At 34.3% G+C, this 25,677-nt stretch overlaps 9 protein-coding genes and 1 pseudogene across 15 annotated transcripts; 5 read left to right on the top strand and 5 right to left on the bottom strand.

The window, feature by feature from the left end:
• The first annotated feature begins 319 nt into the window (after nucleotides 1–319).
• C04H5.9 lies at nucleotides 320–2,453 on the top strand (annotated as a pseudogene). The gene is made up of 4 exons: nucleotides 320–516; nucleotides 577–902; nucleotides 2,066–2,268; nucleotides 2,310–2,453. Coding segments are annotated over exons 1-4 (870 nt in total).
• On the bottom strand, nucleotides 2,425–2,916 carry C04H5.7. 2 transcript variants are annotated; one of them, NM_001381662.1, is made up of 2 exons: nucleotides 2,735–2,871; nucleotides 2,425–2,685 (listed from the first exon to the last, which is right to left on the bottom strand). In NM_001381662.1, the coding sequence occupies exons 1-2, from the start codon at nucleotides 2,857–2,859 to the stop codon at nucleotides 2,664–2,666; spliced, it is 147 nt and encodes a 48-aa protein (NP_001366983.1). In that variant the 5' UTR covers nucleotides 2,860–2,871; the 3' UTR covers nucleotides 2,425–2,663. The 2 variants fall into 2 exon arrangements, with proteins under 2 accessions (NP_001366983.1, NP_001122578.1); NM_001129106.3 differs by having other exon boundaries at nucleotides 2,460–2,685; nucleotides 2,739–2,916.
• A 117-nt stretch (nucleotides 2,917–3,033) lies between these two features.
• On the top strand, nucleotides 3,034–4,936 carry clec-147 (C-type lectin domain-containing protein). The gene is made up of 4 exons (NM_064621.5): nucleotides 3,034–3,575; nucleotides 3,668–3,779; nucleotides 4,441–4,669; nucleotides 4,720–4,936. Exons 1-4 carry the CDS (start codon nucleotides 3,303–3,305, stop codon nucleotides 4,895–4,897), a joined length of 792 nt encoding a protein of 263 aa, NP_497022.1. The 5' UTR covers nucleotides 3,034–3,302; the 3' UTR covers nucleotides 4,898–4,936.
• C04H5.1 (Multifunctional methyltransferase subunit TRM112-like protein) lies at nucleotides 4,931–6,562 on the bottom strand (the record flags this gene model as incomplete). Its single annotated transcript, NM_001393237.2, has 2 exons — nucleotides 4,931–5,980; nucleotides 6,419–6,562. The coding sequence occupies 2 exons, from the start codon at nucleotides 6,560–6,562 to the stop codon at nucleotides 5,747–5,749; spliced, it is 378 nt and encodes a 125-aa protein (NP_001379201.1). The 3' UTR covers nucleotides 4,931–5,746.
• A 125-nt stretch (nucleotides 6,563–6,687) lies between these two features.
• spat-1 (Protein aurora borealis) lies at nucleotides 6,688–12,110 on the bottom strand (the record flags this gene model as incomplete). Of its 3 annotated transcripts, none has more annotated exons than NM_001267504.3 (9): nucleotides 6,688–7,746; nucleotides 8,466–8,694; nucleotides 9,405–9,720; nucleotides 10,393–10,671; nucleotides 11,387–11,505; nucleotides 11,552–11,681; nucleotides 11,737–11,792; nucleotides 11,837–11,934; nucleotides 11,996–12,110. In NM_001267504.3, the coding sequence occupies 9 exons, from the start codon at nucleotides 12,084–12,086 to the stop codon at nucleotides 7,421–7,423; spliced, it is 1,644 nt and encodes a 547-aa protein (NP_001254433.1). The 3 variants fall into 3 exon arrangements, with proteins under 3 accessions (NP_001254433.1, NP_001254434.1, NP_001293534.1); NM_001267505.2 differs by having other exon boundaries at nucleotides 9,405–9,714; nucleotides 11,996–12,108; NM_001306605.1 differs by lacking the exons at nucleotides 8,466–8,694; nucleotides 9,405–9,720; nucleotides 10,393–10,671; ... (3 more) ...; nucleotides 11,837–11,934; nucleotides 11,996–12,110 and having other exon boundaries at nucleotides 7,421–7,633.
• A 512-nt stretch (nucleotides 12,111–12,622) lies between these two features.
• Nucleotides 12,623–14,642, top strand: F57C2.5 (Strictosidine synthase conserved region domain-containing protein; the record flags this gene model as incomplete). Of its 3 annotated transcripts, NM_064618.7 has the most annotated exons (5): nucleotides 12,623–12,682; nucleotides 12,737–13,167; nucleotides 13,431–13,844; nucleotides 14,024–14,077; nucleotides 14,295–14,642. In NM_064618.7, the coding sequence occupies 5 exons, from the start codon at nucleotides 12,642–12,644 to the stop codon at nucleotides 14,528–14,530; spliced, it is 1,176 nt and encodes a 391-aa protein (NP_497019.2). The 3 variants fall into 3 exon arrangements, with proteins under 3 accessions (NP_497019.2, NP_001293539.1, NP_001300553.1); NM_001306610.3 differs by lacking the exon at nucleotides 12,623–12,682 and having other exon boundaries at nucleotides 12,912–13,167; nucleotides 14,295–14,530; NM_001313624.3 differs by lacking the exons at nucleotides 12,623–12,682; nucleotides 12,737–13,167 and having other exon boundaries at nucleotides 13,568–13,844; nucleotides 14,295–14,530.
• A 188-nt stretch (nucleotides 14,643–14,830) lies between these two features.
• On the bottom strand, nucleotides 14,831–15,549 carry F57C2.4 (Toxin). The gene is made up of 2 exons (NM_064617.6): nucleotides 15,433–15,549; nucleotides 14,831–15,036 (listed from the first exon to the last, which is right to left on the bottom strand). Exons 1-2 carry the CDS (start codon nucleotides 15,539–15,541, stop codon nucleotides 14,879–14,881), a joined length of 267 nt encoding a protein of 88 aa, NP_497018.1. The 5' UTR covers nucleotides 15,542–15,549; the 3' UTR covers nucleotides 14,831–14,878.
• Nucleotides 15,550–15,753: 204 nt separating this feature from the next.
• pot-2 (Protection of telomeres homolog 2) lies at nucleotides 15,754–16,689 on the bottom strand. The gene is made up of 3 exons (NM_064616.5): nucleotides 16,323–16,689; nucleotides 16,030–16,277; nucleotides 15,754–15,978 (listed from the first exon to the last, which is right to left on the bottom strand). The coding sequence occupies exons 1-3, from the start codon at nucleotides 16,665–16,667 to the stop codon at nucleotides 15,816–15,818; spliced, it is 756 nt and encodes a 251-aa protein (NP_497017.1). The 5' UTR covers nucleotides 16,668–16,689; the 3' UTR covers nucleotides 15,754–15,815.
• Nucleotides 16,690–17,339: 650 nt separating this feature from the next.
• Nucleotides 17,340–18,477, top strand: btb-20 (BTB domain-containing protein). The gene is made up of 4 exons (NM_064615.4): nucleotides 17,340–17,459; nucleotides 17,508–17,877; nucleotides 17,927–18,077; nucleotides 18,122–18,477. Exons 1-4 carry the CDS (start codon nucleotides 17,356–17,358, stop codon nucleotides 18,397–18,399), a joined length of 903 nt encoding a protein of 300 aa, NP_497016.1. The 5' UTR covers nucleotides 17,340–17,355; the 3' UTR covers nucleotides 18,400–18,477.
• Nucleotides 18,478–18,724: 247 nt separating this feature from the next.
• btb-19 (BTB domain-containing protein) lies at nucleotides 18,725–19,866 on the top strand. Its single transcript, NM_064614.3, has 4 exons — nucleotides 18,725–18,844; nucleotides 18,893–19,259; nucleotides 19,307–19,457; nucleotides 19,503–19,866. The coding sequence occupies exons 1-4, from the start codon at nucleotides 18,741–18,743 to the stop codon at nucleotides 19,778–19,780; spliced, it is 900 nt and encodes a 299-aa protein (NP_497015.1). The 5' UTR covers nucleotides 18,725–18,740; the 3' UTR covers nucleotides 19,781–19,866.
• Nucleotides 19,867–25,677: the final 5,811 nt, after the last annotated feature.

The raw sequence follows: 25,677 nt of genomic DNA, 5'->3' as shown, positions 1-25,677 counted from the left end.
ATTGCATTTATTTGTCAATCATGTTTATATGATAAAATTCATTTTAAAAAAACTATTATTAAAATGAATCGGTAAATTTTTGACCAAGAACCAAGTTTTCTTATCAGGATGATTCATTACGATAAGAGCGTAATGGTGACTAATTCCCTAACAGTTATATTGATGTGCCATACCATGCGAACCTATTTTTCCTATAAAATTGTAGTTTTGCGGAAAAATTCCAAGTTCTCATTGTTTGAATGATTTTTTTTTGTGTAAACCTGGCTTTTTGATTTGTGCACTGTTGCTACCACATTTTGTAAAAAAGTACATTGTAATTATGAATCAAACTTTCAGCACCAGCAACATCCCGTTAACTTTGGTCTTCTGCTTTCTGAACATGAACCCTTTTGAGGCAGTGTACAATTTAGCTGTTGCTAAACCAATCGGTCAGATTGAGTACAAAAGCAAAGTCATTACTGTCGGAAATTGCTATCAGAGTGTGATGGACACAAGTCTTACAGGTGGAATGAATTGGTAAAAAGTTTTTCGTTCCAAAAGGATGAACGGAAGATTTTTAAACTTTTTTAATTGTAGTGTTTGGGCACGAGTTAGCAACGACAATACAACAGGCGGTAACAATCGCCGAGTTTGTGTGATGCGTATGTGCTTTAAAGTTATTTGTTTTTGTTTTCTTATTTTCTTTGAAGACGATAAATACAAAACGTTCAATTAATAAATTTTAGCCAGTCATTTCGGAAACGGACGTCAGTCATTCGGATATAAAGTTCAATGGACATTTGATTGGAATGCTTTGCAAACTAACGGAATGGATGGATTTTCAGGAGTGATTATAATAACCCCTCAACAACAACAACAACTAGAATTTGATCCATTTGATTCGACTGACAATAGTGAAACTACAGTGCTCCACATAATGATACGGCCACCCCAAATTTTGGTATAACTCAAAACTGGGTTGAGATAGCAAAACATAGTTTCTTGTGAAAATGTTCGCTGTACTGGCTAACTTTCAGATAAGTATTGGAAATATACCTGAACCGTTCGTAAAAAAAGATAAACCATTTTTTCATGAAAACCATATAAAAAAATCCACAAAATGATACGGCCACCCTTGGTTTTTGTTTTCTTTTTTCGTTTTTTTTTGCCAAAATCGTATTCAGTTTGCTAAAATCAGCCAGAGAACTAACTGGAGACAAGTGAGGATTACGGTATGATCATTCAATCTCATGTTTTGGTCTCAGATCATCTTCAGTGGCGAGAAAAAGTTTAACTGTGATGATCCTGATGGCTACCATGATTACTGGCACGATTTGAGAAAAGAAAAGATGATCTGAAACCCAAAACTGGGCTTGAATGATTATACCATAATCCTCACTTGTCTCCGTTAGTTCTCTGGCTGATTTTAGCAAACTGAATACGATTTTGGCAGTGTTTTTCGGTAATGAAATAAGCCTTTATTAATTTTCGTCTTTTGATAAACTGGGACTTCGAAGGACACGTCGTACGGTCTCAACAGACACTGGCAGGTTCATCTCGCTCCTACTTTTCGAGCAAGTCACTGTTCAATTGAATGCTCGACGAACGATTTTTCGCTTGTCTCTACCAGAAAGGAGTGGTGGGCGACCGGAAGCCTTTTTTGTGCAATAAGCGGCAGGATTGGAAGCATATCGAGTGATCATATCTCTCGAAAGTTTCAAATCACGAAAAATCTGACGATCCGAGAAGCCTTGAGATAATTTTGCACAATTTGTCCTTTTTCGTAGTCAGTTAAAGTTATTCCACGACCCATAGCTGTAAAAACACAAACGAACATGAAACCTAACGTTTAGCAAAAAACAAAAACCAAGGGTGGCCGTATCATTTTGTGGATTTTTTTATATGGTTTTTCATGAAAAAATGGTTTATCTTTTTTTACGAACGGTTCAGGTATATTTCCAATACTTATCTGAAAGTTAGCCAGTACAGCGAACATTTTCACAAGAAACTATGTTTTGCTATCTCACCCCAGTTTTGAGTTATACCAAAATTTGGGGGTGGCCGTATCATTGTGTGGAGCACTGTATTAACGTCGATTTGACTGCACCCGTTCAAACGATTGAAGCTTCTCTGGAGAATTTGATTCATACCCCTCTTTCGTTTCAATACAAACTAATACCATACAGAACTGCAATTGAAAAGGTTAACTACGATGAAATGTTCCTGCCAACAACTGAAATCGATGCAATCCTTGTAATTGGGAATAAGAGGCTTAATGTCAACAAAGCTGTAAGAGTCTTTGTTGCCGAGATTTTAAATTCTGATGGCAGATCGCTAAGAAACTTCTCGAGAAAACGATTCGTCAGATGAATTCCATTGAGAGTGCGAAGAAGTTGAAGGCATCACAGGAATACTCCAAACTTTCCAATGACTCGAAAGCAAAAGTTCTCGATCGTCTCATGGACCTTATTTAATTTACTGAATAGTTTTCAATCTTATTCAAAATAAACCGCAGATGTCAGCAAAAATATTAATTTTGTAAAAATTTAGGCAATTTCACAGCAACATTTGGGTACTTGCACCAACAATTGTGCCACAAAATCCATGTTCTTTCGCAACTCCATATTGCAAAAAAAGACGTCAAGGGTGACATTTTGTCGGTGCAATCGCTTTTACATTGATGGTCATCGCATGAAAATCCAAATCCTGAATGTAAAATTTGTTGCTTGAAAATCGGATATTTATTTAAAAATACCTACCAGTCCAAAGTTTTTCAGAGGACATGACACTAACTCGTCCGGAATTTTCATGACTTTCGTGACTTTCAGCCAACACATTGATGGTTAACAGGAATAATAGGACGAAAATAAAAAGTTTCATGGTTTTTCGCGTAGCTTTCACTATTGTGAGCGTCTTTTCTACCACTTTTCCGAGTGCGCTGTGTCATGTTTTTAATCGTTCTCCGGTAGTGAATCACAGCTCTTGAAATGGAAACATTTTTTTTCAATATTTTTTTCGATTTCAAAAGAAACGCGCAATCCCAGATGGCGAAATTTAAAATTCAACTTTTCCGACAAGCTGAGCTTTTTTTCCCCGGCCACGTACTTTATTTTCTACAAAAATGTTCTAGTTGTTCGATTTTTGATCAAAAAAAATCATCTTATGACCTGTTTTCATTACTTTTTTCGGGTCCCCCGTAATATTTCTGCAGAATTATGTTATTTTGATTTTTTGCCATATTTTTTTGCAATAACTCTTCCGGTATAAATAACGTTTTCAATGCAAGAGTTTTCAATTTTTTCAAGAAAAAAAACTTGGAAAAAATGTTACGTGGAACTTTTATTCTTCTGATTTCGTCTCTGCTGGCAGTTGAGGCATTTATTCGCCCGTCGTATTACGGTGGCGGTGGTGGATATGATGAAGATTGCGATTGTGATACTTCTAGTACGGTAGTAGTACCCACCAGTACACCTACCACAACTACAGAAGGTCCTACCACGACATTGAAATTGACAACCATATGCCTAGAGGGATGGACAAAATACCCAAGAACTCCATCGGCAAGTAACAATAATCAGGACGCGTATTGTCTCAAAGTAAGTATTGGATGAACATTTTGAAAATCGCGCCTGCCTACGTGCCTACGTGTCTACGTGACTATGTTCTCAAACAAATCGGAATTTTTCAGTTCATCTCATCTAACACCACCATCACCATCAACAATGCCTCTCAAATATGTCAGCAAGCCGGCGGACACCTAACTGCTTTTGAGAACGAGATTGAACGACAAGCTATTATGGGTTAGTAACTTTCGCCAGATTTTTTCGAAACATTTGTCGAATGTTTGACGAACCTTTACTAATTCAGAATTTTTCCAGAGAAAATTGTGTGATTAAGACTAATTTTAAGACTTCTCTAGATTTTATCAACCGATTATCGCTGAACTTCTGACAACTTTCTAGAAGTTTTTTTTAATTGTTTGTTGTTCTATCGAGTATTGCAACATGTTCAAAAACATTATAGAACGTTTCCATAAAGTTTCTGTGACTATCGACGAAATTTCGGCAGCTTTCGCCAAACATCATCAGATTATCGCTAAACTTTCGACAATTTTCAGAAACTCCTTCCTATTGTCGCCAAATTTTTTACAACTTTCGGGCAACTTTCTACAAGCCTCTCACAATTGACTTTCTACAACGTTCGATTCACGTTCTACAACCTTCGATAAAACTTAGACAACTTTCTAACGATTGCCGCTGAACTTTTGGCAAAGTTCGGCAAATCTCTATCAATTAAACTAAATATCGAAAACTTATGTCGAACGTTTTCCAATGATCGTCAAACATTTGACAACTTTTCACAGACTTGTGCTGCTTGTCGCTAAACTTTCGGTTAACTTTCGACAACTTTCTCACAAACTTCTTGTGATATTTTTTTTTTTTAAATTCCCGCATTTTTCAGCAGAAGCTGGTGACCATATCACCAAGACCATCAAATCTACAATCGGAGCAATTGCGCTCGCTGGTGATCGTATCAAACAGTGCTCAACTAAAAATTCAACAATCATCGAGAATCCCCCGTGCAACGATAAGACAAAAGTGTTCACCCTCCCACTTACGGCCCAGACGAATCCAGAGTATTTGTGGACAACTTGGGCTCAAGGAGAGCCAAGTGCAAATTGGTGGGAATAGTAAGTGTGCCACGCCACGTCCCTTTAATGGCTTCGCCGAACTTTTGCAGCGATATCGAGGATTGCCTCCAAATGTTCATAAATCCGTCCAATAACACCGGAGCATCGGGACGAATCAATGATTTCTACTGTAACAGGCTGGTGGCTCCGAATGAGCCAGACAATATCCGATACATGATGTACGGAGCGCTGTGTGGACGGGATGTTGAAATGGAGGCCGCTGGGTGAACAAATATTGAGAATATTTAATGAAGAGATGTAAAATTTTCCAATATTTTTTGAACAACAAAACGAGGCACAAACACAACACAACAACAATGGGGGAGGGGGTATTTGGGAGAAAATGATGGAAATCTGGAAATTTTTTGGAAAAAATCGGACTGAAAAATTTGAAAACATCAGCTTTTTTTTTGGAAAAAGACACAAATTTCCGAAAATGTACAGTTTTTTAAAGAGAAAAGTACAATTTTTTCTGTAGAAAAAATGTATATTTTTTCAATGTTTCAGATTTTTCAAAAAGTTTTCGAAGAACAGTTATTTTTCTCAAAAATGAAATGAAATCCAGGAAATTATTAGAGCTTTTTTTTTAAATTTCAGCATGAAAAACGAATTTTCTGGTATTTTCCGGTAAATTAACAGTTTTTTAAGAGAAAAAAGTAAAATTTTTTTCTATGAAATAATGTATACTTTTTCAATGTTTCGGATTTTTCAAAAAGTTTTCGAAGAATAGTTATTTTTCTTAAAAATGAAATGAAATCCAGGAAATTTTTAGAGCTTTTTTCTTAAATTTCAGCATGAAAAACGAATTTTCTGGTTTTTCCGGTAAAAAAATTTCCGGAAAATGGTTTTTTCTGAAAAATTTCGATAATGTTTTTAAAAAATTACAAAACGTGTCTTTTTTTGAAAAACATATTTTTTCATATTTTGGAGAATTTTTGATTTTTTTAAAACAATTTTTTTCAAAAAGCTTGAATTTTCAGGGCGACTTCGAATTTTTCAGACATTTTTCTCCAGAAAATTTCCAGATTAAATAAATTCAGCAAAAGTAGGAATTAAGATAAACGGCGAAATGATGATCTACTTCTCGGCGTCGACCTTCAACATATTCGGAATTCCATCACGAATCGGAAACACCGTCTTGGTTTCCGGGCAGATGAGTTCTCCGTCGATGACGTCAATGTTCATGAGCAAATGATGGAACACTCTGAGCTGCTCATCGGTCAGCTCATCCCATTTTTCCGGTTTTTCACGTGGAATCCGGTCGGATTGATTGACTGCGGCGGCGGCGACGATGAGCGCTTCGTATTGGATCTGGAAAATTGAATTGTTTGTTTGAATATTCATTTTTTTTCTTTGTAATGCCGATATTTTAATTACGCAAAACTGGTGAAAATGTTATTTTTCAGTTTCTAAAAAAACTCAACAATTTTTTTTTCTAAATTCAATTTTTCAAGGAAAAATGAAGAAAAACTATAAATTTTACAAAAAAAAGGGATAAAATTAAGATTTCAGGAAACGTTTTTGGTAAAATCAATTTTAAAATTCATTTTTTTTTTAGTTTTGAGTTAATTTTTTTCCTTGGAATTCTGAAAAAAATGCAATTTGAAGAATTTTTGAAATTTTGATAAATTTATAGAAAATGAATCGAATTTCAACAAAAAACCAATTTTCGAGAGGAAATTTTCAATGTTTTCACTAAATTCCCTAGATTTTCTGCAATTTTTCTCAGAAATTTTCCGATATTATTACCCTGTCAAGCATGACGATGGTGTTATCCCTATCGAATTCGATATCCTTCTCGACAAACTGCTTAACAACCAAATTAAGCGGATATCCAACGGTGACGTTTTTCAGAAAACGGGAAGACATGAAGTTGTGCACAAAGAGCTTCATCTGCAAAAAATTGGAAATTGTTTTTATGGAAATTTTGAAACTTAAAAAAAGGATTAAAGGACGATAAATATGATAAAAGTGCTCAAAAACACATTAAAAATATGGAAAATAAGAAAACATTTCAATAAATGGGTACAAAGTGTGTTCATTTGATAGCTCGAATCAGGGAAGTTAAGAAAAACAGGAAAGTGTAGTAAAAAAGCCCCAAACTAGGCAAAAAACCAGTCGACAAAACCAGAAAACACAGGAAAAAGACACGAAAAAGTTGGATCAAAAGAACAGAAAGAAGGAGAAAAACTATATAACTTTTAGATATTGAAAATGTCAATTAATATGGAACGAATCAGTACAGGATTTTTTGAGGTCTTTTGGACCATTTTTTGAAGCCATAAAGAACATAAAAATCACAGAAAATGATACAAGCAATATGAAGATCAGATGGAATTAAAAATTATATGGAAATTGAATTTTTTAGGGAAAAAACCAGGAAATGAGACAGAAATTGTGCCACGTGGATATTGAAAAAAAAGTCAGAAAATTTGATTTTTAGATTTTTTTGCCCAAAAAATTTGGAAAATTTCTGAAAAAACCTAAATTTAAAAAAAACCTGAAATTTTTAAATTTCAAGGGTGAAATTTTTAAAATTATCATTTTTTCAGAAAACTTTTTTCCGTCAAAAAACTGCAAAAATTCGAAAAAACAGCCGCATTTTTTAAAATTTTAACAGCTTTTCTGTACGAATACAATTTACAGGTTTCTTCAATTTTTTGAATCTTTTTTTCGAAATTTTTAAAAATTCATGTGGCACGAGGCATATATTCAATCTTAAAAAATTGAGATTTTTTCTTCGAATTCCGTCTATTTCTCTGTATTCTCGTCCTCCTCGTCGTCATCATTCAAATCCAGCCTGCCACGTGGCAAATTCACTGGATGGCACCGTTGTAACGGAGTTCTCATGGCTCCAGGAGCATTATGATTAGGATGAATCGGCGACATGTCGAACACAAAACGTCTAAAATCTTGTGGACCGCCACCACCACTGCCTCCGGAAGTGATAATCCCGCGGAGCATTGGGTTGCTGTTCGCCGAGCCCGGAAATCGACGTGGCGTCCAGTCGAGATCCTCGTGACGTGGCGTCGCGTTGGATGAAGAAGAACGGTCGAGAATCTCGTATTCGTTGGCATCTGGAAGAATTTGAGATTTTTGAGACGATAATTCGGAAAATATTGGAAATTTTTTTCAGATTGGAAAATTTAAATTTGGCAAAAAATTTGTTCGCATTTTATGTAACCCTTACAGTAACCTTGAGATTGAAAATTTTTAAAATTAAATTTTTAAAGTTTTAATTTAAAAAAAATGTTTTTGAAGAGATTAAGGATATTTTTCAAATTTCTGGGGTTTTTTTAAAAATATAATTCCAAACTTCAATAATTCCCAGTCATTTCTCTAATTTTTTAAAATTAAATTTGCTTTTTTGCTTGTCAAATTATAGAATACTCTTAAATATAATTTAATAAATCTAGAAAAATCGAATGAAAAGGCAAAAAGGGGTGTTGTGAATGAAGAATGAAGAGGTGAAAAAGTGAGAAAAGCAGCAGCTGATGACGAGAGATTTAGAGACGCAGGAGGAGTATTCTAAAGTCTCTTGGCAATGTGCCAGATGAGGAGAAATTGAATGAAAATTCATTTTTGGAGGGTTTTTTTGGGAAAAACAAAAAATTGGATCTTGACTGGAACATTGAGTATCAAAATGTAATTTTTCCGGTTTTTCTTCCCGTTTGTTAAAAAGATTTTCCGCATAAAAATCTTGCCGAAAATTTTTTACGGATTTTCTGAATTTAAAATTATTTTAAAAATAATATTTATGAATAAATCCGCAATTTTTCCTCAAAAACGACCGTACCCAAATGAGAATGAGAGAAGACATTGTGCTGATGATGAACAGCTTCATTTTTCCCTTCTTCCTCATTTCCATCAATTTCTTCTTCGTCAATCGAGTTCATCATACAATCATTGAGAATCGAGATATTAATTGCAATTTGTGATGCAGTTGCACCGGAAGTTGTCATACTTGTCTCCGGTTCATCAATGTCATCTGTCACGTCTTTACGTACTGGCGAGAGCGAGTCGTTCTGAAAAATTGCGAATTTTTAATCAAAAATTAGTTTTTTCCCCAAATTTCTTGATTGTCATTTTAGAGTGAAATTTCGAGAAAAAGTTTGCTTTCTCAACTTTGAGAGAGAAATTTGGTAAATAAAAAATTAATTAAATGCAGAAAAACTCAAAACTAGATTTATTTTTTCAAAATTCGCTTGAAATTTACAGTTTTATTTTTTAGCTAGTTTTTAGAAAAAAATCAGCTTTTTGGAAAAAAAATTTAGCTAAAATTGAAATATGCAGAAGCGTCTATAAAATTTCTCTAATTCTTTAAAAAGCGCATTTTGAAAATTATAGTTTTTTTTTGTCGAATTCCCAAAATTTTATAATTTTTTTAACTAAAAGTTGACAATTCCCGTCTAAAATTTGAATTAAATTTTGAATACGAAAATCTTTAAAAATGTGAAATCCGAGTTTTCAAATGAATTTTGATTTTTTTTTGAATATTTATTTTCAGTAATTAGTTTTTATTTATTTTTTAAATCTAAAAAAATTTAAATTTTGACCAAAAATTGCTCAAATTTCACAAAAAAAAGGTTTTTTTATTTTTTAATTGCTATTTTCGATAAATTTTAATTTTTAAGCTTTTTCAGAAAAATAGCGTCTAAAACTAATTTTTCTCTCCAATTTAAAAAAAAAATTTTTTTCCAGCAATTCCCATCGAAAATTGTTTATAAAATCGTACAAAATGTTGTCCATTCGTCTCATTTAGCATCAAATCATCGTTAGAGAGCATCGACGAATTTTCCACGTCATCAGCTTCATCCTCGTCATCTCTCGGAGCTCCCGGCGTTCCACCAGCAGAGAATAACCGTCGTCGCGTGGAGAAATTCGATGAAACCGACACATTGAACACTTCCTCGTCGTCCTCCTCGTCCTCCTCGTCTGGCTGATAGACGAATTGCTCGCCGAGCAACTTTTTCAGGTCCAAATCCAAATTCGGGGGAATTGTGAGCTCGGTTTGTGCTGGACGATTTCGAACTTGGCGAATGTTCCTGAAACTTTTTCGAAATGATATAGGGCTCAACTTCTGAATTTTTTTCAGGAAAATTTCGCGCATTTTGAACAAATTCGGCACAAATGTAGTGCATTTTTCACTACATTTGTTTTTTTTTAATTTTGGTGAAAAATTCATTTTTCAAAATTTTCATGTTTTTGATAATTTTATTTAAAAATTTCCAGTTTTGGCAATTTCTTCCACAAAAAAATTGTTCGCAATTTTTTTTTGTTCAATTTTTTCCAGTGGAATAAAAAAATTGTTCAATTTTTGACGCTTTTTAAACTATTTTAGTGAAATATCACAGTGAAAAAAGTAAAAATTTCAAATAGCGCACTAAAATTCTTTGATTTTTTTTTCTGATTTTTCGAAGAAAAATTGATTTTATTATGAAAAATTAGTTTTTTTCAAATTTTTTCAAACTTTTCCGCTATAAATGCAAAAATGTTTTTTTTTTTTACAAAAAGATATTTTCCTTTAAAATTTCGTCAAAATATGGGGAAATTCTACAAAAACTTTTTTTTTTTTCAGACCGAAAAATTACATTCCATATGAAAATTTATGTGTTTTCTTCAGTAGAAATACGCAAAAAATGTTTAATTTTTAACTTTAAAGGATTTTCTCAACAAATCCTTTTTTTTTTGAATTTTCCGTTATTTTCCGGTAATTTCCATACTTTCTAGGCCTTTGTTTGGGTGATGACGTGGCGTAGGCGGCCTTCACAGCCTCCTTTTTCCGTACAATATTCGCCAGTGATGCAGGAGTTCCAGCAGCTGCTCCTGGAGCCGATGATGACGTGGCATTCTCTTCGGCGCCATAAGTGAACGTGGTTACTGTACCATCACGATGTGATAGATTTATGTATCGGGGACCGTCTGGAGATGGAATATAACTGACATTTTTCGTCCAATACTCGTTGAGCACCTCCTGAATCTTCTCCTCCACCTCGGGAATTCTGAAAAAAATATATAAAAATTTGGATAAATATTAGAAAAAAAAGGCTAATATCGGATTATTTGCCAAATTTTTGGAGGAAAATTTGAATTTTCAAGCAGAAAATTGCCTGAAAATAAAGAATTTCGAGGGTTTTTATTTTTAAAAAATTATGAAAATCTGCTGGAAAATGGGATTTTTTGGCATAAAAAGCCAAATTTCAAGTTGAAAAATATTTTTTAAAGGGTTGTTTAATTGAAAAAAAATTGGGAATTTTAGCCGTTTTCTATGACAACTGAATAAAAACTAACTTTTTGGGGTAAAAATTAATTTTCAGACTCCAAAAACCGAAAATTTTGCTGTAGAAAATGAATTTCAAGCGAAAAATAAGAATAAGGCCCGTTTTTCCGGCCGAAATTGGATTTTCGAAAAAAAATTCAAAACATAGCCGACAGCTTGTGATTTTTCAGAGTTTTAGTATTAAAATGTATTAGAAACTGGCGGAAAATTAGATTTTTTTAATTCAAAAAGGTATGTAAATCAGCTGAAGATTTCAGAATTTTGGCGTTTTTTTTTTGCGTCAAAAAAATCAAATATTCATCTAAAAAGCTTGAAATTTTGCTAAAAAAAATTCCATTTTTCAGGACAAAAACTGATTTTATTGGAAAAAATCGGGATTATTCAGCCAATTTCCTAGAATCTTCGCACAAAGTGCTCAGTTGTTTCCCGTTCCTTACGGTGATCGATAGCTCGCCGCAATTTCATCGTCTGAAATATGCGCGGGCTTCAAAATGGCCAACTGTTCGATGCTCCATTGAAATTTTTCGCTGTCTTTCTGCTGACTACACGATTCTTGCTGGAAAAAACACAAGAATTTCCTCTTAAAAATCGTAAATAATTACAGAAAAAACGACGCGAGGGCTGAAGTTGATGGATTTGTGCAGGGAATTGAGAAGAATCGAGTCCAAGGGGTTTAGGCTGTTGTTGGCTATGAATGATGAAAGTTCTGCAGACATTGAGAGCTTGGGATCGCTGCAAATTGGATTTTTAGGCTTAGAATATAATTTAAAGTCCTAAAAAAGCTCACTTTTGCTGTGGTGTGATACTTTTAGAGTCATATCCGGAAGTTGACGGGTCAGTAGTCTGAAAATCAGGTTTTTAGAGATTTTTCTAATTTTCATTCGTACATTAATGCTTCTTAGCGGAGTTTTGAACCCGCTTCTCGCTTTGTTCGGAAAAATCTTGCTGGGACGCTCTGCGGCGATTGGCGACACCTTCCATTCAGCTGTAAGTTTAAGATATAATTTAAATATTTTATATTAAATTTTTAAAAAAATCGATATTACCGGTTCGCCCATTCTCATCATGCTCTAACGCGGTGCTGTTGAGTTGTCTAGACTCTTCCCCTTCGCAAAACGACGAGACATTGAATTCCATCTAGTTTCTAGTGCTCGAATAGCTGGAAAATTATTTTTTTTAATAATTAATGAAAAAATAAAATAAAATCACGGAAAGTAGCGTTTAATTTAAAGAAAATCACATTAGAAAATATAAAAAAGAAGAAAAAATTGCTTGTCGTAAAATAAAATACATGGTACGCAGCGGTGTTTGCACACAAACACGCACCGTAGTTTGAGCCACCACACCTAACATAACCCTGAGAAATCATAATTACCGGAACAATTATATACACTTATTGTGAAAATACATTTTTAATTGCAACATTTTTAGCATATTTGCAATTTTAGTTTTTTCAGAGTTCTAACTGTAAAAGTTTAATTATTTTTAACGTGAATAGTCATAAAATTAAACGTTTTCCCGAAGAGTTCATGTCTACAAAACACAAAGTTGTGAGGTCTCCTCAAGAAACTCCAAATTTTGTGTTCAAAAAACACACAAATATTTTTTATTTTTCTAATCTATGTTCCCCGAAAAAATGCGATAAACATCTTATCTATTCTCTAACATTTCAGGGTAATCGAACCGCAGTTTATGTGCAAAACGATGGGAAAGTTTTTCTTCTTCGGTTTTGTGTAGGTTTTTTTTCTAAAAAAATTTACAATTATTTCTAATTTTCAAATTTTCAGCGGACTTCTGCTTTCCTGGGGAGCTCTCTACTACCGATACAGTGACGAGAAGAACACTTCGGCGAGAAAATATCGATTTGATCCCCCGCCAGCACTCGTTGGCAACCTATTTATAAATGCGGGTCTGGAAAAGGCCGAGCACATCCTTGACGGAAAAATTGTTGGACCCGAATCTATGGTGGTAGATGATGAGGCGATTTATGTGTCTGTTAATGATGCAAAAGTGCTGAAAATCGTTGACGGCCGGGTTGTGAGCAAGGCTTCATACTCGGAAAAGTCGAAATTCTTCCCAGACTGCGGGCATTTCGATACGGAGCCCGAATGTGGACGGCCTCTTGGAATCCGTCGACTTGTGGCTGGAAAACCGAAATTCGTCGTTTGTGACGCTTATTTGGGAGTCTACATTGTCGATTTTACCGATGAGCAAAATCGTATGTGGAATTTCTGGAATTTCGCTCAAACAAATCCAAGAATTTTACATTTCCAGTTGTTGAAATTTCTGGATATTGTTTTTTACTTCAAATTTAGCTATCAAAAATAGTTTTTCCTGAATTTTTCTATTTTTCATGGAAAATCTCTTTTTCTTGCAAATTTACCACTTTTTCGAATTCCAAATGGCAAAAACTGGGTTATGTTGTTCAAAAAATTTTTTAATTTTCTAGAAAAAACAGAAAATCTTCTCCAATTTTTCCAGCAATCTCCACACAAATCCTGGACTCAAAGGTGCCAATCGATGGTCTAAAACCTCGATTTTTGAACGATTTGGACGTAATTTCAGAGGATGAGCTTATCATTTCGGATAGTTCAACACGTCACGACCGTCGGCATTTTATGGCTGCAATCCTCGAACATCAAGCCGACGGACGCATTTTTCATCTGAAAATCTCGACAAAAAGCGTAAAAGTGTTGGCTGATAAGCTGTATTTTCCCAATGGAATTCAATTAACGGAGGATAAGAAATCTGTGATTTTCGCGGAATGTAGTATGGCGAGAATCAAGAAATTGACGATTGCATCGAAAAAAGTGGAAATGTTCGCGGCCAATTTGCCAGGCCTTCCGGATAATATTCGTAGCAGTGGCCGTGGAACTTATTGGGTTGGACTTACAGGTTCGTTCCTACCTGCCTGCCGAAAGTCGAGAATTAAAAAAATCGAAATTTTGAAAGAAAAATCGGAAAATTTGAATTTCGAATCAAAACATTTTTTTTCTTAAAAAGATGTTTAATTCACCTAAAATTGTTTAAAATTTAAAAAAAATAAAAAATTTTTAACAATTTCAAATTTTCAGCGACTCGCTCAGCAACTCATCCATCTCTTCTCGACCGGCTCGGCAGTCTTCCTGGTAAAAATTTCTTTTTACAAAAAAAATTAGAAATCGTCACGAGACCCAGTTTAATCATTAGGTTTACATAATTATTGATTTTTTCGATTATTTCGGCGAGACCATCATGTAAAAAAGTTTCTAATTTTAAAAATTCCACCAGAAAATTGAAGCTTCGTCCGAAATTAAAATTGCTACCTAGTTTTAAAAAAAGTTTTTAAAAAAATCAAAATTCCAGGAATCCGGCAATTCCTTGTTGACATCGTGCCAGGACCCTACTGGAAACCACTTCTCGGTCTCTTCAAAAACCCGCATTCCATCATCATCGAGCTCGATTCCGTCGGAAAAATCGTCAGAAGTCTGCATGACGTCACCGGAAAACACGTGGGCGACGCGTCCCAGGTCACCGAACACAACGGGCATTTGTATATAGGAAGCTTTGCGGATCATTATATTGCTAAAGTTAAATTGTAGAGTTTTAATTGAAAATTAAAATTTAATTTACGAAAATCAATAGTTTCGGACACCTTGCCTTTGTGATACTTCTTCATATTCCAGTTTTTCACTTTTAAAAATATAAATATTTTCTTTTTTGCAGGATTTTTGCCACATGGCCGCAAAATGCTGCACATTCCACCGATTTTTCCAGGAAAATAGTTCGAAACTCTGATTTTTCATTATCAAAAGCGGAAAAAACTAAAGAAAATTTTGTAGTAGGGTTACTGTACTTCTAAAGGGCGCAGACGTCCTCCGGGCTAAGTCCAACAGCAAATTAAAGTTAACCATTTATTCATCTTTGCTTAAAATAAGAGAATGAAATTATTATTCTTTTTCGAATAATTCTTCCAGATTCAGCGGGCACTTGCAGACACAACTATATTTGGGATTCCACCACGGTTTCGTACACGAAAAGCCGACGAGGTCCTCACATTTTTTACGGCAATCAGATGCACATCGTTCGATATCACAGGAAAACCATTCTGAAATATTCATTGGCAACCAAAAACTGACATTCGATGGCAGAATTATCGATTTTCTGAAGCAAAAAAAAAAGAAAGTTCACACAAAGTTCACACATGTATATGCGTCAAAAATACCGTGCCCGGTCTCGACACGATAGATTTATATTTAAGACGAATAGGTGTGCGCCTTCAAAGTGCACTGTAAATTATTTTTCAGGTGTTTCAGAAAAAACAAAAATTCGCTGAAAAACCATGGTTGACCAATAAAATTCTAGAACAGCGAACGGTTGTAAATTACACGTCTCCATTTGAAAATTTCCCGGTCGTGTTGAGACCATCTACCATAGTCTCTAACGACAATTCGTAAAAGCTGTTGTAACATTAATAAAATGACGGAATGAAAAAACAACTTGCCTCCCCAAATTGTCTCAGTTGAATAAGGAATTGGTTCACCTTTGATCCCATGAGCAACTATCCCGCCAGCTAGCGCCACAACCAAACAAATCACGAACAAAAATTTCATTTTTGTGTGAATAACCAAGCTTTCCAGCAGCTTTTCTACTTTTTCGAAAGGATATTATGAATATCGTATCTAGTGAAAACATTTGATGAATCATATCGAAAACATATACAATTTTTCTTCGACTTTCTTTTTGTAATCTGAGAAACTCTAGTCCTATTTTAAAAATCTCATCATAAATCGCTTCTCCGTGTGTGTAGGTGAACAAAGTGCAATGAACAACATTTAATTTTGTTTCAACAAAAAAAAAGAAAAGTTCTGAAAATATTTCAAATAATTATTGTGGTGGATCTCTCGGTCTTCGAGAATTATTAGCACGAGCGATAGCCTCAGCGAATGTTTTCGGCGGTCCTTCCGGCCAATTGTCCAACTCCATATCCATGAAATCGCAGGTTTCCGTTCGGAGAACAACACCACGTGGCAGAGCTTCTTCTTGAGGCCTGAAATTTGATTTGAAAACATCTTTTTTTTCGATTATGAAACCGGCTTACTCTTCATCAACATGATTTTCAGCAACTTCTTCTGGCTGTTGGAACTCGGTGAAATTTTCATCGTAAGCAACAGTTTCCAGTACAGCTTCCACCTTTTTCTTGAAATTTTGAAAAGCTTCATGTTCGAAGTCGACTGGAACTGTTGTGATTCCACGTTGATATGATGCTCCGCCACCATGAAGAACTTGCATTTCTGTTTGTCGCGTAGACGCCGCGTGCACATTTTGAATTGCCACGAAATCACCGGACTGCAAGACAATTTTTCAGAATAGAAAATAAATTAAAAGTGTTACATTTAAATTCTTCAAACCATCACGATGATCGTCATAAACGTCGATTTCAATCAGTAATTCTTTTCCATTTTCTTCAATCGCTTTTCCGATTCGTGGATTTGGTGGAACAATGTATCGCTTGAAGGAATCCTGCGTAACGTGAAATAGCCTTCTTTCTCGCCTCTCCGCGCTTGCTCCTGGTCCGAACTTTCGGCCTCTCCACACTCTCAACATCTGTGCGCCGTTAATTGTTTCGACAACCGAATGAACTTGGGCCAGGACGTCGAAGTATCTGTGATACTGTTTATAATAACGCTCATCATCGAATTTACATGCAGCTTCAATACGACGGTCGAACGAGGACATCTTTACCTGAAAAAAGAATCGTATTTGAAATTTGTATTTCAACAACGGAGAACAAAAATTTATCGGAATGAAGAGGTAAATCTATAAAAAAAGCTCAAAAAATACTAATTTTAAATACTGAAATTTCTTGTCAAAATTAGTTGAAAATAATGAATTTCAAAAAAAATGTCGATAAATCAGGCTTACATTTTTTTTTTTTAAATTAAATTTTTAAAAAAGTTTAAAAACGTTTTCACAAGTTGTTCATTTTGTCGTAAGATTCAGTGTGTTGTATTCAACACTGACTGCGCGCGCTTTTTTGAACTTTAGAAAAATTATTGTGTTTATCCCCTAAAAACTGACTTTTTTAATGAAAAAATTATCGTACTAAAAAATCTGACTAAAAATCTGAAAAATCTGACCAGAATTTGTATATTTTGATCATCTGAACTACGGTAGTTTTCAAAGTACGCAGAGCGCGTACAATGCGTTACATACGACGCGCAAACAAGTATCATGTTGTTTTTCTTTCTTTAGGATTTTAACCGTGTTTTCTCAGCAACGGATAACGTTTTGTATATTTTTCATTATATTTATTTTTGGATCCACCGGAATGTATTTTTAATTACCTTCCTTCTTAGCCCATCATATTTCTTTCAAATTTATCGAAAAGGCAGTTTATTAAACTTCCAGATTAAACTTTCCCGAAATGGCTGATGAAGTGATTGAGTATAAGTTTACTTGTTCTTCATTCTATTACGGTCGCGAAACTTCGCAAGTGCTCAACACTAGTATTACTAAAGGATTAAAATGGTAATTTCCAACTGATTTGGAGCTTAATATTACGAACTTATTTTACAGCGTCTGGAAAACGAGATATGCTTCAATTGCAGAACAAGCATTTTTCTCATGGGAATTCGACTGGAATGAGCTGAAACGTCTGGGAATCGATAGTCTCGCTGGAAACATTACCGTCAAATCAGCTTCAATGAGCCCACTGAATGTCCAAATTGATTTGAGAAAGCCGACGGAAATTGTTGAGAGAGCTTTCTATTTGCGTGATGATGATTACGCATATAATAGCTATATCAACAAAACTACTTTTGAATATTCCTTTGTTCCTTATTGCGCCCAAGTCGATGAATCCTTATATGAAAAAATGTTCCTCCCATCTGACGAGAACGATGCAATTTTGGTGATTGGAAATAAAAAGCTTCATGTCTGCAAAGCTGTAAGTTTTTTTTCATACACGTTTCTCGACAGAATTTAGTTTCTTTCAGTTCCTCTCGTACCATTCAAGCTTTTTCCGTGCAATTTTTTCGTCAGCCTTTAAGGAAGGCCAAATGAGTGAGATTCCGATCAAGGATGTTACCTACAAGGATTTTGCGCTGATGCTAAGCACAATCTACCCTGACGCTGTTTTCCCAAATGGTCCCATTCACCTATAATTATCAGATTTAACTTGAATAATTCAGATCGCACTGTGGAGAAGCTTCTTGAAATGGGTGATCGTTTCATTATTCAATCCGTTATCAATCACGTTGAATATCATCTCCTTCACAACACGAGTATTGGAAATGAAAAGTTGATGTGGATGGCGGATAGATACGGAATGCCGAAGCTTCTCGTGAAGTCGATCCAGCAAATGAATTCTATCGAAAAGGCCAAGGCTCTGAAATCTTCTCCGGACTATGCGAAATTGTCGAAAGAGGCAAAGGAAAAGATTCTCGATCGACTCATGGCGCTGATCTAAATGCAATTTGTTTGATATGCTCTGAAACAGACTTGTTATTTTTCCTTGTTGATTTTTATTGTTAAATGTTTTTTGTTGGCTCTTGTTATTTTATTTTCGAATACTTGTCACGTGGTGTTATATTACACTTAACATATTTTTTCACAGGTATGTAAACACCGAAAAAAGGCTTCAACGGTGCGTGCATTTATGCGAAATGGTCTCACCTCGCGCCATCCATTAATTTTAAAATATTTTTTTCAAAATGAATGAGTGGCGAAACCATTATTCGCCCGCCTTTGAAGCCGTAGAGAAAAAAAATACACCGTAATATATAAATTTCCAGATAAAATTATGCCGAAATGGCCGATGAAGTGATCGAGTATAAGTTTATTTGTCCTAATATCACTATCTATCGCGAATCTTTGCAACATCTCTACACAAGTTTTGCCAAAGGATTAAAATGGTAATTTCCAACTGATTCGGAGCTCAATCTTACGAATTTGATTTACAGCGTCTGGAAAACGAGAAATACTTCAGGACAAACATTTTTCTCATGGGAATTCGACTTGAATGAGCTGAAAAATCAGGGAATCGATGGTCTCATGGGACGAATATCCGTCAATTCTGATTCAATCGATCTACTGAACGTCCAAATCGATTTGAAAAACTCGACTGAAATTATTGAAAGAGTTGTTCATTTGTATCATAATAATTATCAGTATGGGTATAATTATATCCCCAGCGCGACCTTTGAGTATTCCTTTGTTCCTTATTACGCCCAAGCCGAAGGATCCTTATACGACCAAATGTTCCTCCCATCCCACGAGAACGATGCAATTTTGGTGATTGGAAAGAAAAAGCTTCATGTCTGCAAAGCTGTAAGTTTTGAAATAAGCATTTCACGACTGAATTTTATTGATTTCAGTTCCTCTCGTATCATTCAAGCTTTTTCCGTGCAATTTTCTCGTCAACTTTCAAGGAAGGGCAAATGAGTGAGATTCCGATCAAGGATGTTACCTACAAGGATTTCGCTCTGATGCTGAGCACAATCTACCCAGATGCTGTTTTCCCAAATGGTAAAATTCACGATTAAATTATTTTTAAAAATATGAATAATTCAGATCGCACAGCGGAGAAGCTTCTTGAAATGGGTGATCGTTTCATTATTCAATCCGTTATCAACCACGTGGAATATCATCTCCTTCACAACACGAAAATTGGAAATGAAAAGTTGATGTGGATGGCGGATAGATACGGAATGTCAAAGCTTCTTGTGAAGTCAATCCGTCAAATGGATTCTATCGAAAAGGCCAAGGCTCTGAAATCTTCTCCGGACTATGCGAAATTGTCGAAAGAGGCAAAGGAAAAGATTCTCGATCGACTCATGGCTCTGATTTAGAAGAATATATTTTGAATTTTTATCCGCATCCACGTTTTTTCGATGTATTTATTATTATTGAATGTTTAATGTAGTTTTCTGTCAAATTTCAATTTAAAAAATCCTCACAAATGGTTCTAGTTGTTTTGGTTCTGATGAACCGTACACGCCAGGGGTGTGCGGCAAATTTGCCGAATTTTCCGTTTGCCCAGCTCGGCAAATTTGCCGAATTTGCCGAGCACGGCAAATTTCAAAAAAGTACATTTGCCGAATTTGCCGAGCTCGGCAAATTTCGAAATTTGCCGCACATATCAAAAAATTGACAGTGCAATTTTGACTAAAACCAATGATTTTTTCGCCAAAAATTTAGTAAAATGACACAAAAATGAGTTATTTTGAGGCTTAAGCAGACATACTACACTGAACTTATTCAGAAACCAGATGAGTGTTAAGAATTCAGTAGTTTTGGTGCTCCAAAAAACATCAAAATTTTCCGAGTTTGTTAAGCACGGCAAATTTTCCGAGCTCGGCAAATATTGAAAAAAGAGATTTGTCGAATTTGCCGAGCTCGGCAAATTTTGAGATTTGCCGCACACCCCTGGTAGACAAACTAAAGTATTCTTGTCAAAATTGCTCTTTTCACCAACACCTGGAAAACGTTTCCTTATCAACCACACCTTAATTGATTTATGAATTTGTCCCTGAACTTTTCCACTGAAGAATTTGAGACCGGAATATTGAATAACACAAACGATCGGGGAATTTGTGCCGAATTGTGACCCAGCTGGAATGTACCGGTTTGAAAAGAAAAGTGAATTTCATAATGATAGGCATTTTGAATTCGGAAAATGATAAGCTGGGACATTTCAGATTCTTGGAATTTATAGAAGGCGCCGTGCCTACCTACGCGTTTGCCTTTACCTCACGCGGAGTCAGAGTGTCTCATTTTGGATTGATCTACGTTGATCTACAAAAATGCGGGAGAAGAGACGCAGAGTTCTCTTCTGATTTCGCATGGTTAAGAACGTGCTGACGTAACATTTTTTGGGAAAAATATTCCCGAATTTTTTGTAGATCAAACCGTATTGGGACAGCCTTGGTTCTCGGCAAATTGGCGATTTGCCGTTTGCCGAGCATCAATTTCCCGGAAGTTTTCCGAGGAATTTTTTAAAGACGGAAACACTGAAAACTGGCTTCTTGAAAAAATTCCCTTTTTCTTTAGATATTTTCATAGAATTTGCTTACTTTTCAAAATAGATGTATGAAAATTCATAGGATCCGTGCAATTTTGAAATTGAAATTCTGAAATTTCCAAAAAAAAAAGTGCAAAACCACAATTTGCCGAATATTTTTGTCATTTGCCGTTTTTCCGGCAAATCGGTATTTTGCCGAAAACTTCAATTCCGGCAATTTGCCAATTTGCCGGAAACTTCAATTCCGGCAATTTGCTGATTCGCCGATTTGCCGGAAAAAATCGTTTGCTGCCCACCTCTGATGTGACTTTCAAATCGAATTTTATATAATTTATGTCGACGCAATAATCTATTAAAAACAAAAGAAAAATGCAATATCCGCCAATAACATTATTGCCCGTGGATGGCGCTTGCACATCTAAAATAATTTTTCTCCGTCCCCATAATAACAAATTAATTTAATATCTAAAGAAAAAAAAAAATCATTTCCTGGTTTGAAGTTGCACTTCTGAATATTTGATCGATGAAATCTCACCTGCCAATTGTAGCTTGTCTCAAAAATGATATCACTTATCTGAAAAATTTCTGAAAATGTCTGAAACCTGCAATAATCTTAAAGATCGCTAAAATGTGCTAAAATTGAAACAAAAAACCATTCGCGAAACGGGTTATTAAACTTTAAAGATGATGTTGGAATTGGCGGAAGACTCATATAAAAGGTTAAACCAACCTAGGTTCAGGGAATTTAATATCACAGTCAATTTTAAAGTTTAATTTATAATTTTTTACCTTTTTTTGAAATACCAATTCAACTATTGTATCAAATTTCTAATTCTAAATGCCTTATAGTTAGATTGTAATTTTCCAACTGACTGAAAGAGTGAAATATCCTTTTTTAACTTTTATAATTGGTTCTATAACCGGTTTTACGGGCTCATTTTTCATGGCAACCCTATACGTAGGCAGGTATGCTGTAGGCAAGTAGTTCGAAGGCATTCTTTTTATAGAAATGTAATCAAAGTTCCTACAAAAGAACATAAAACAGTATTATGACCTATTTTTCACCTGCAACTGAGGTTGAAAATTGGTCTGAAAGTATGATAATCTAAATATATTGAGAACACGAAATTTTGTAGTCAAACTACAGCCACATTCATTTTCAGTAAAAAATACTTTCAGTGCGAGAAATGTTTAGTAGAACATTTCTCGCACTGAAAGTATTTTTGATAATTTAAAAAATGTGCAGCATCCGCTGTCCACTGATAAGAATAGTAATACGGAAGTTTAGTCATGACAGCAATTAGCAATCCATAGATAACAGTATATCTTTTACGGAGAACTTCAAGGCGTACCTGCAAGCCTGCCTGCCTATGTGTTTTTTCGTAATTTCTCTTGCAAAAAAAAATACTGAAAAATTACATGTTTCACCTTCAAACCCCACTTAATTGGGACAGATACTTTGCAACAGCTTTCGCATATTTTGCTTCGAAATATTCCAAAATATTTGATCTTTCTCATTCTAATATGTTTTTGCAAAACATATCGCAACAAAGTTTTCAAAATTTCGTAGAACCTGTGAGCAAACGTGAGCCATAAAAACTGTCTCGAACTAAGGAAATTGCTCATCTCAAGAGTTTGCGCAAAATAAAAAATAGAGTACACGTAAACACAAGCATTATGAGTAAGCGCTGGAATTTTTTTGAAGAAAACTATTTAATTTTTAGGTAAACAGATAAAGAAACCACGCAAAGTTAACGCTAACTAGTTTAAATTTATTAAATGAACATATGTATCTGAAATTTTGAGACAACGAGTTTTATATTTTAGAATATATTTCAACCGCTTAAGAAATTCAAAAGTTTGACACAGATGAACTTTTCTAAATTTCTTTTAAAAATTCAAAAAATGTTTTGACGAAATTTATTTTTAAACTTTTAAAATTTTAAATTGTGATACTTGGTGGCAGAATATACCTTCAACGGGTTTTTCAAACAATGGAAGCATTTAAAAAAAAATCGGATGAAAGTTTTGGCAAACGTCCAATTTACCAAGAATTGCCAATTTTTCAAATTTTGGCTGAATGCTTTGAAATATCTTAAATTTTTCAGAGTGGGGATTATATTACTTGTTGTTCAAATATAATCAAAGCGGGTTTTTGGAATATTTCAAAAACTTTGAAAAATTGATTTAAACTGTTGGCAAAAATCCAAATTTTTTAAAAATTTCTAATTGGCAGTTTCCCAAAAATCCGACAAAAATTTCCAGGATAGGCTTAAATTTGTTAAATTTTGCTACTTAATGCCCAAAATGGGTAAAAATTGTTTTTCATTCCATAGTTTTTCGAAAAATTCAAAAAGCACAATGTTCTAATGTTTCAAACAATTGAAAGTATTAGAATACATTTTGAAAATTGTAAGAAACTCAAACCAAAACCAAATTGACTCGAGACTCCGATCTAAACTTGTCTATCTTTTAATTATTTGCCAAGATTTGTTTGTTATAATTGAACATTCAGAACTAATTGATCGTTCACTGAGTTGATATGATAAAGAGACTCAGAGAAGTCAAGAAAAAAAATGTGGAAAATGTGAAAATGAAGAAAAATGTGGAAATTGTGAGCTTAATGTTTGTTCAACGGACCGTTCTTTTTCGTGCAGAATAAAAATAGTGACGTTTTTTTCCGAATCAAAAATATGGATGCAATGACGTTTTGCACTAATTAAACCTCCCACACAGAAACAAACAGGCAACTTACTATAAGAGTTTAAAAAAATTGAAACTTCCTAGTTTAGTGATATTTGTTACATTTTTAAGCAGCGAAACGCCACTGTATATATTTATTTATATTCAACTTCTAAGCCACATTTTTATAAGATCTAATCTAATTGAGACTTCCGCGCAATTATGGAATATTAATTGCGTTTTTTTTTTGCAAATTCTGCAAACCGACAAAGCCGAGAATTTTCAGAAAATTTTTTCAAAGCATCAAAATCTAACCCATAGTAAGAAAATTCTGAAAAGGTTTCATTTCTACAAAAGTAGGTATATCGAAAAAATGTCAACAATAAATTTTTGAAATCATTGACTGGATTACTGTAGAGTTACCTTCAAATAGAAACGTTTCACCGGGATCCTGAGCAATATGTGGAAACTTCATTGAGAAAATTTTAAAAAAATCATTTGTGTAGTGCTGAAATTATCGAATACCAAAAAAATCTATTCGGAATTTTAGAGTCTTAAAAAAACATTATAGTTGAAAAATGATAAGTTTATTTTAACCGTGTTTCAATTATTTATATCAACATTTAAATAGCACAGGAATTCCAGTTTACAAGCATGTTCTAAATTACTCAAAAATTCAAAACCTTTTCTACAAATTTTTCTGAATATCTTGAAAAGTTTTTTCATGCTTTTTGAATTGGCACAAAGAAACAAATGAAAATTGGGGGGACTCATTATCAAGAGAACCCTCAAAACGTCCTTTCTTAACATATTTATCATCTTCATCCTGTACGGTGACACACTTCTCCTATTATTTGTCTCCAAGAAGAATTTTAAAATGGCTTATCAATTTTCTGTATTAATTATAAGTAGTTGATAAGAGTTGTATGTGCTACTTTTGTGAAATTCGGCAAAAAATATCTAATGTGGCTCATAATGATACCTTTAAATAACATACTATGTGATTTATGACAGCGTTTTTAAGTTTAAATTGAATAAACAGAAAAGAAACACTCCCAGCATTAAAAACAATAATGATTCGAGCGAGATAAACTGGAAAAAATAAAGTTGGAGTTGGAGTTTTCCTGCGAATGGCAATGCGCCTCACAACAAAAATTGTAAAATAAAACTCTCGAAATCAGGTTTTTACCGCTGCTTTAGAGATCAATCAAAAATAGACTTTTTGTTTCTTTAGAAGTATACATAATTTTTTAATTTACAAATTTTCAATTGTTTTTCAAAAATTTCACATTTCCAAAAAGCTTCAAGAAATTTTGCTTAAATTCATTGAAATTATTGTTTTAGATACAGCAGTTTTTTTTGCAATTTAATTGGTAGTTAAGACTACAATTTAAGAAACCATTCTGGACAATTTTTCAATTTTAATAAATGAATATATTCTTGAACGGAAAATGTTCAACTCTACCAAAGAGACAAATTTTGTTTTTTTCTGGTTTTCTTGCAGATTTTTTTGCCTGTAAAAATGAATTGGATACAAACGCCCCCCTAACGCGGCTCAAATTGTAAATCTAGATAAAAAATGTGCACATAATTAAAAAAAAAGCTTTTTGAGAATTTTAATTTTTTCGAAAAATTTTCTGGCTTTCTCCAAGGTTTTTGTTTGAAAAAAAAATCTGAATTTTTCAGAAGTTAAAAAAAATCAATTTTTTTCTAAAAAACTTGCCTCTATATTCAATTTGAAGGTTTGAAACATGTCCTTTGAAATTAGACAATATTTCAAAATAATTTCCTCATGTTGGTTTACCGTTCCCAAAAAAACCATAGGATCACAGGGTTTTCCTCTGAGAAAGTTCACTGGCGCCCCCCCCCCCTTACACATTTTTTACAAGTTCCAAGCGGAGCTCATGACTAAGTTCCTCTCAGTTAGTCATTATACTATCAAAAACAAGTTCACCTTGTTTCCTTATCACGTTTTTTGTATCGTTTTCTTTCAGGAGGAGGAGGAGCCATTTACTGTTTCGCTTGCTTTGAACTATTCAGCAA

This window comes from Caenorhabditis elegans, chromosome II (assembly GCF_000002985.6).
Source record: "Caenorhabditis elegans chromosome II".
NCBI classification, from domain to species: domain Eukaryota; kingdom Metazoa; phylum Nematoda; class Chromadorea; order Rhabditida; family Rhabditidae; genus Caenorhabditis; species Caenorhabditis elegans.
The sequence above is the reverse complement of the archived record's forward strand: the minus strand, read 5'-3'. Positions and strand labels throughout refer to the sequence as shown.

Bases quoted from the DNA above. Each gene is read 5' to 3' on its own strand.
- pot-2 (NM_064616.5), bottom strand. From the start codon at position 16,667: ATGTCCTCGTTCGACCGTCGTATTGAAGCTGCATGTAAATTCGATGAT. The intron at 16,278-16,322 runs GTAACACTTTTA...ATTGTCTTGCAG, and splicing joins ATGGTTTGAAGAATTTAAAT to TCCGGTGATTTCGTGGCAAT. The intron at 15,979-16,029 runs GTAAGCCGGTTT...ATCAAATTTCAG, and splicing joins GAAAATCATGTTGATGAAGA to GCCTCAAGAAGAAGCTCTGC.
- clec-147 (NM_064621.5), top strand. From the start codon at position 3,303: ATGTTACGTGGAACTTTTATTCTTCTGATTTCGTCTCTGCTGGCAGTT. The intron at 3,780-4,440 runs GTTAGTAACTTT...CGCATTTTTCAG, and splicing joins TGAACGACAAGCTATTATGG to CAGAAGCTGGTGACCATATC. The intron at 4,670-4,719 runs GTAAGTGTGCCA...GAACTTTTGCAG, and splicing joins AGTGCAAATTGGTGGGAATA to CGATATCGAGGATTGCCTCC.
- F57C2.4 (NM_064617.6), bottom strand. From the start codon at position 15,541: ATGAAATTTTTGTTCGTGATTTGTTTGGTTGTGGCGCTAGCTGGCGGG. The intron at 15,037-15,432 runs GCAAGTTGTTTT...TGAATATTTCAG, and splicing joins AACTGAGACAATTTGGGGAG to AATGGTTTTCCTGTGATATC.
- btb-19 (NM_064614.3), top strand. From the start codon at position 18,741: ATGGCCGATGAAGTGATCGAGTATAAGTTTATTTGTCCTAATATCACT. The intron at 18,845-18,892 runs GTAATTTCCAAC...TTTGATTTACAG, and splicing joins TTTGCCAAAGGATTAAAATG to CGTCTGGAAAACGAGAAATA. The intron at 19,260-19,306 runs GTAAGTTTTGAA...TATTGATTTCAG, and splicing joins AGCTTCATGTCTGCAAAGCT to TTCCTCTCGTATCATTCAAG.
- btb-20 (NM_064615.4), top strand. From the start codon at position 17,356: ATGGCTGATGAAGTGATTGAGTATAAGTTTACTTGTTCTTCATTCTAT. The intron at 17,460-17,507 runs GTAATTTCCAAC...CTTATTTTACAG, and splicing joins ATTACTAAAGGATTAAAATG to CGTCTGGAAAACGAGATATG. The intron at 17,878-17,926 runs GTAAGTTTTTTT...AGTTTCTTTCAG, and splicing joins AGCTTCATGTCTGCAAAGCT to TTCCTCTCGTACCATTCAAG.
- C04H5.7 (NM_001129106.3), bottom strand. From the start codon at position 2,859: ATGAAACTTTTTATTTTCGTCCTATTATTCCTGTTAACCATCAATGTG. The intron at 2,686-2,738 runs GTAGGTATTTTT...TTTTACATTCAG, and splicing joins CTCTGAAAAACTTTGGACTG to GATTTGGATTTTCATGCGAT.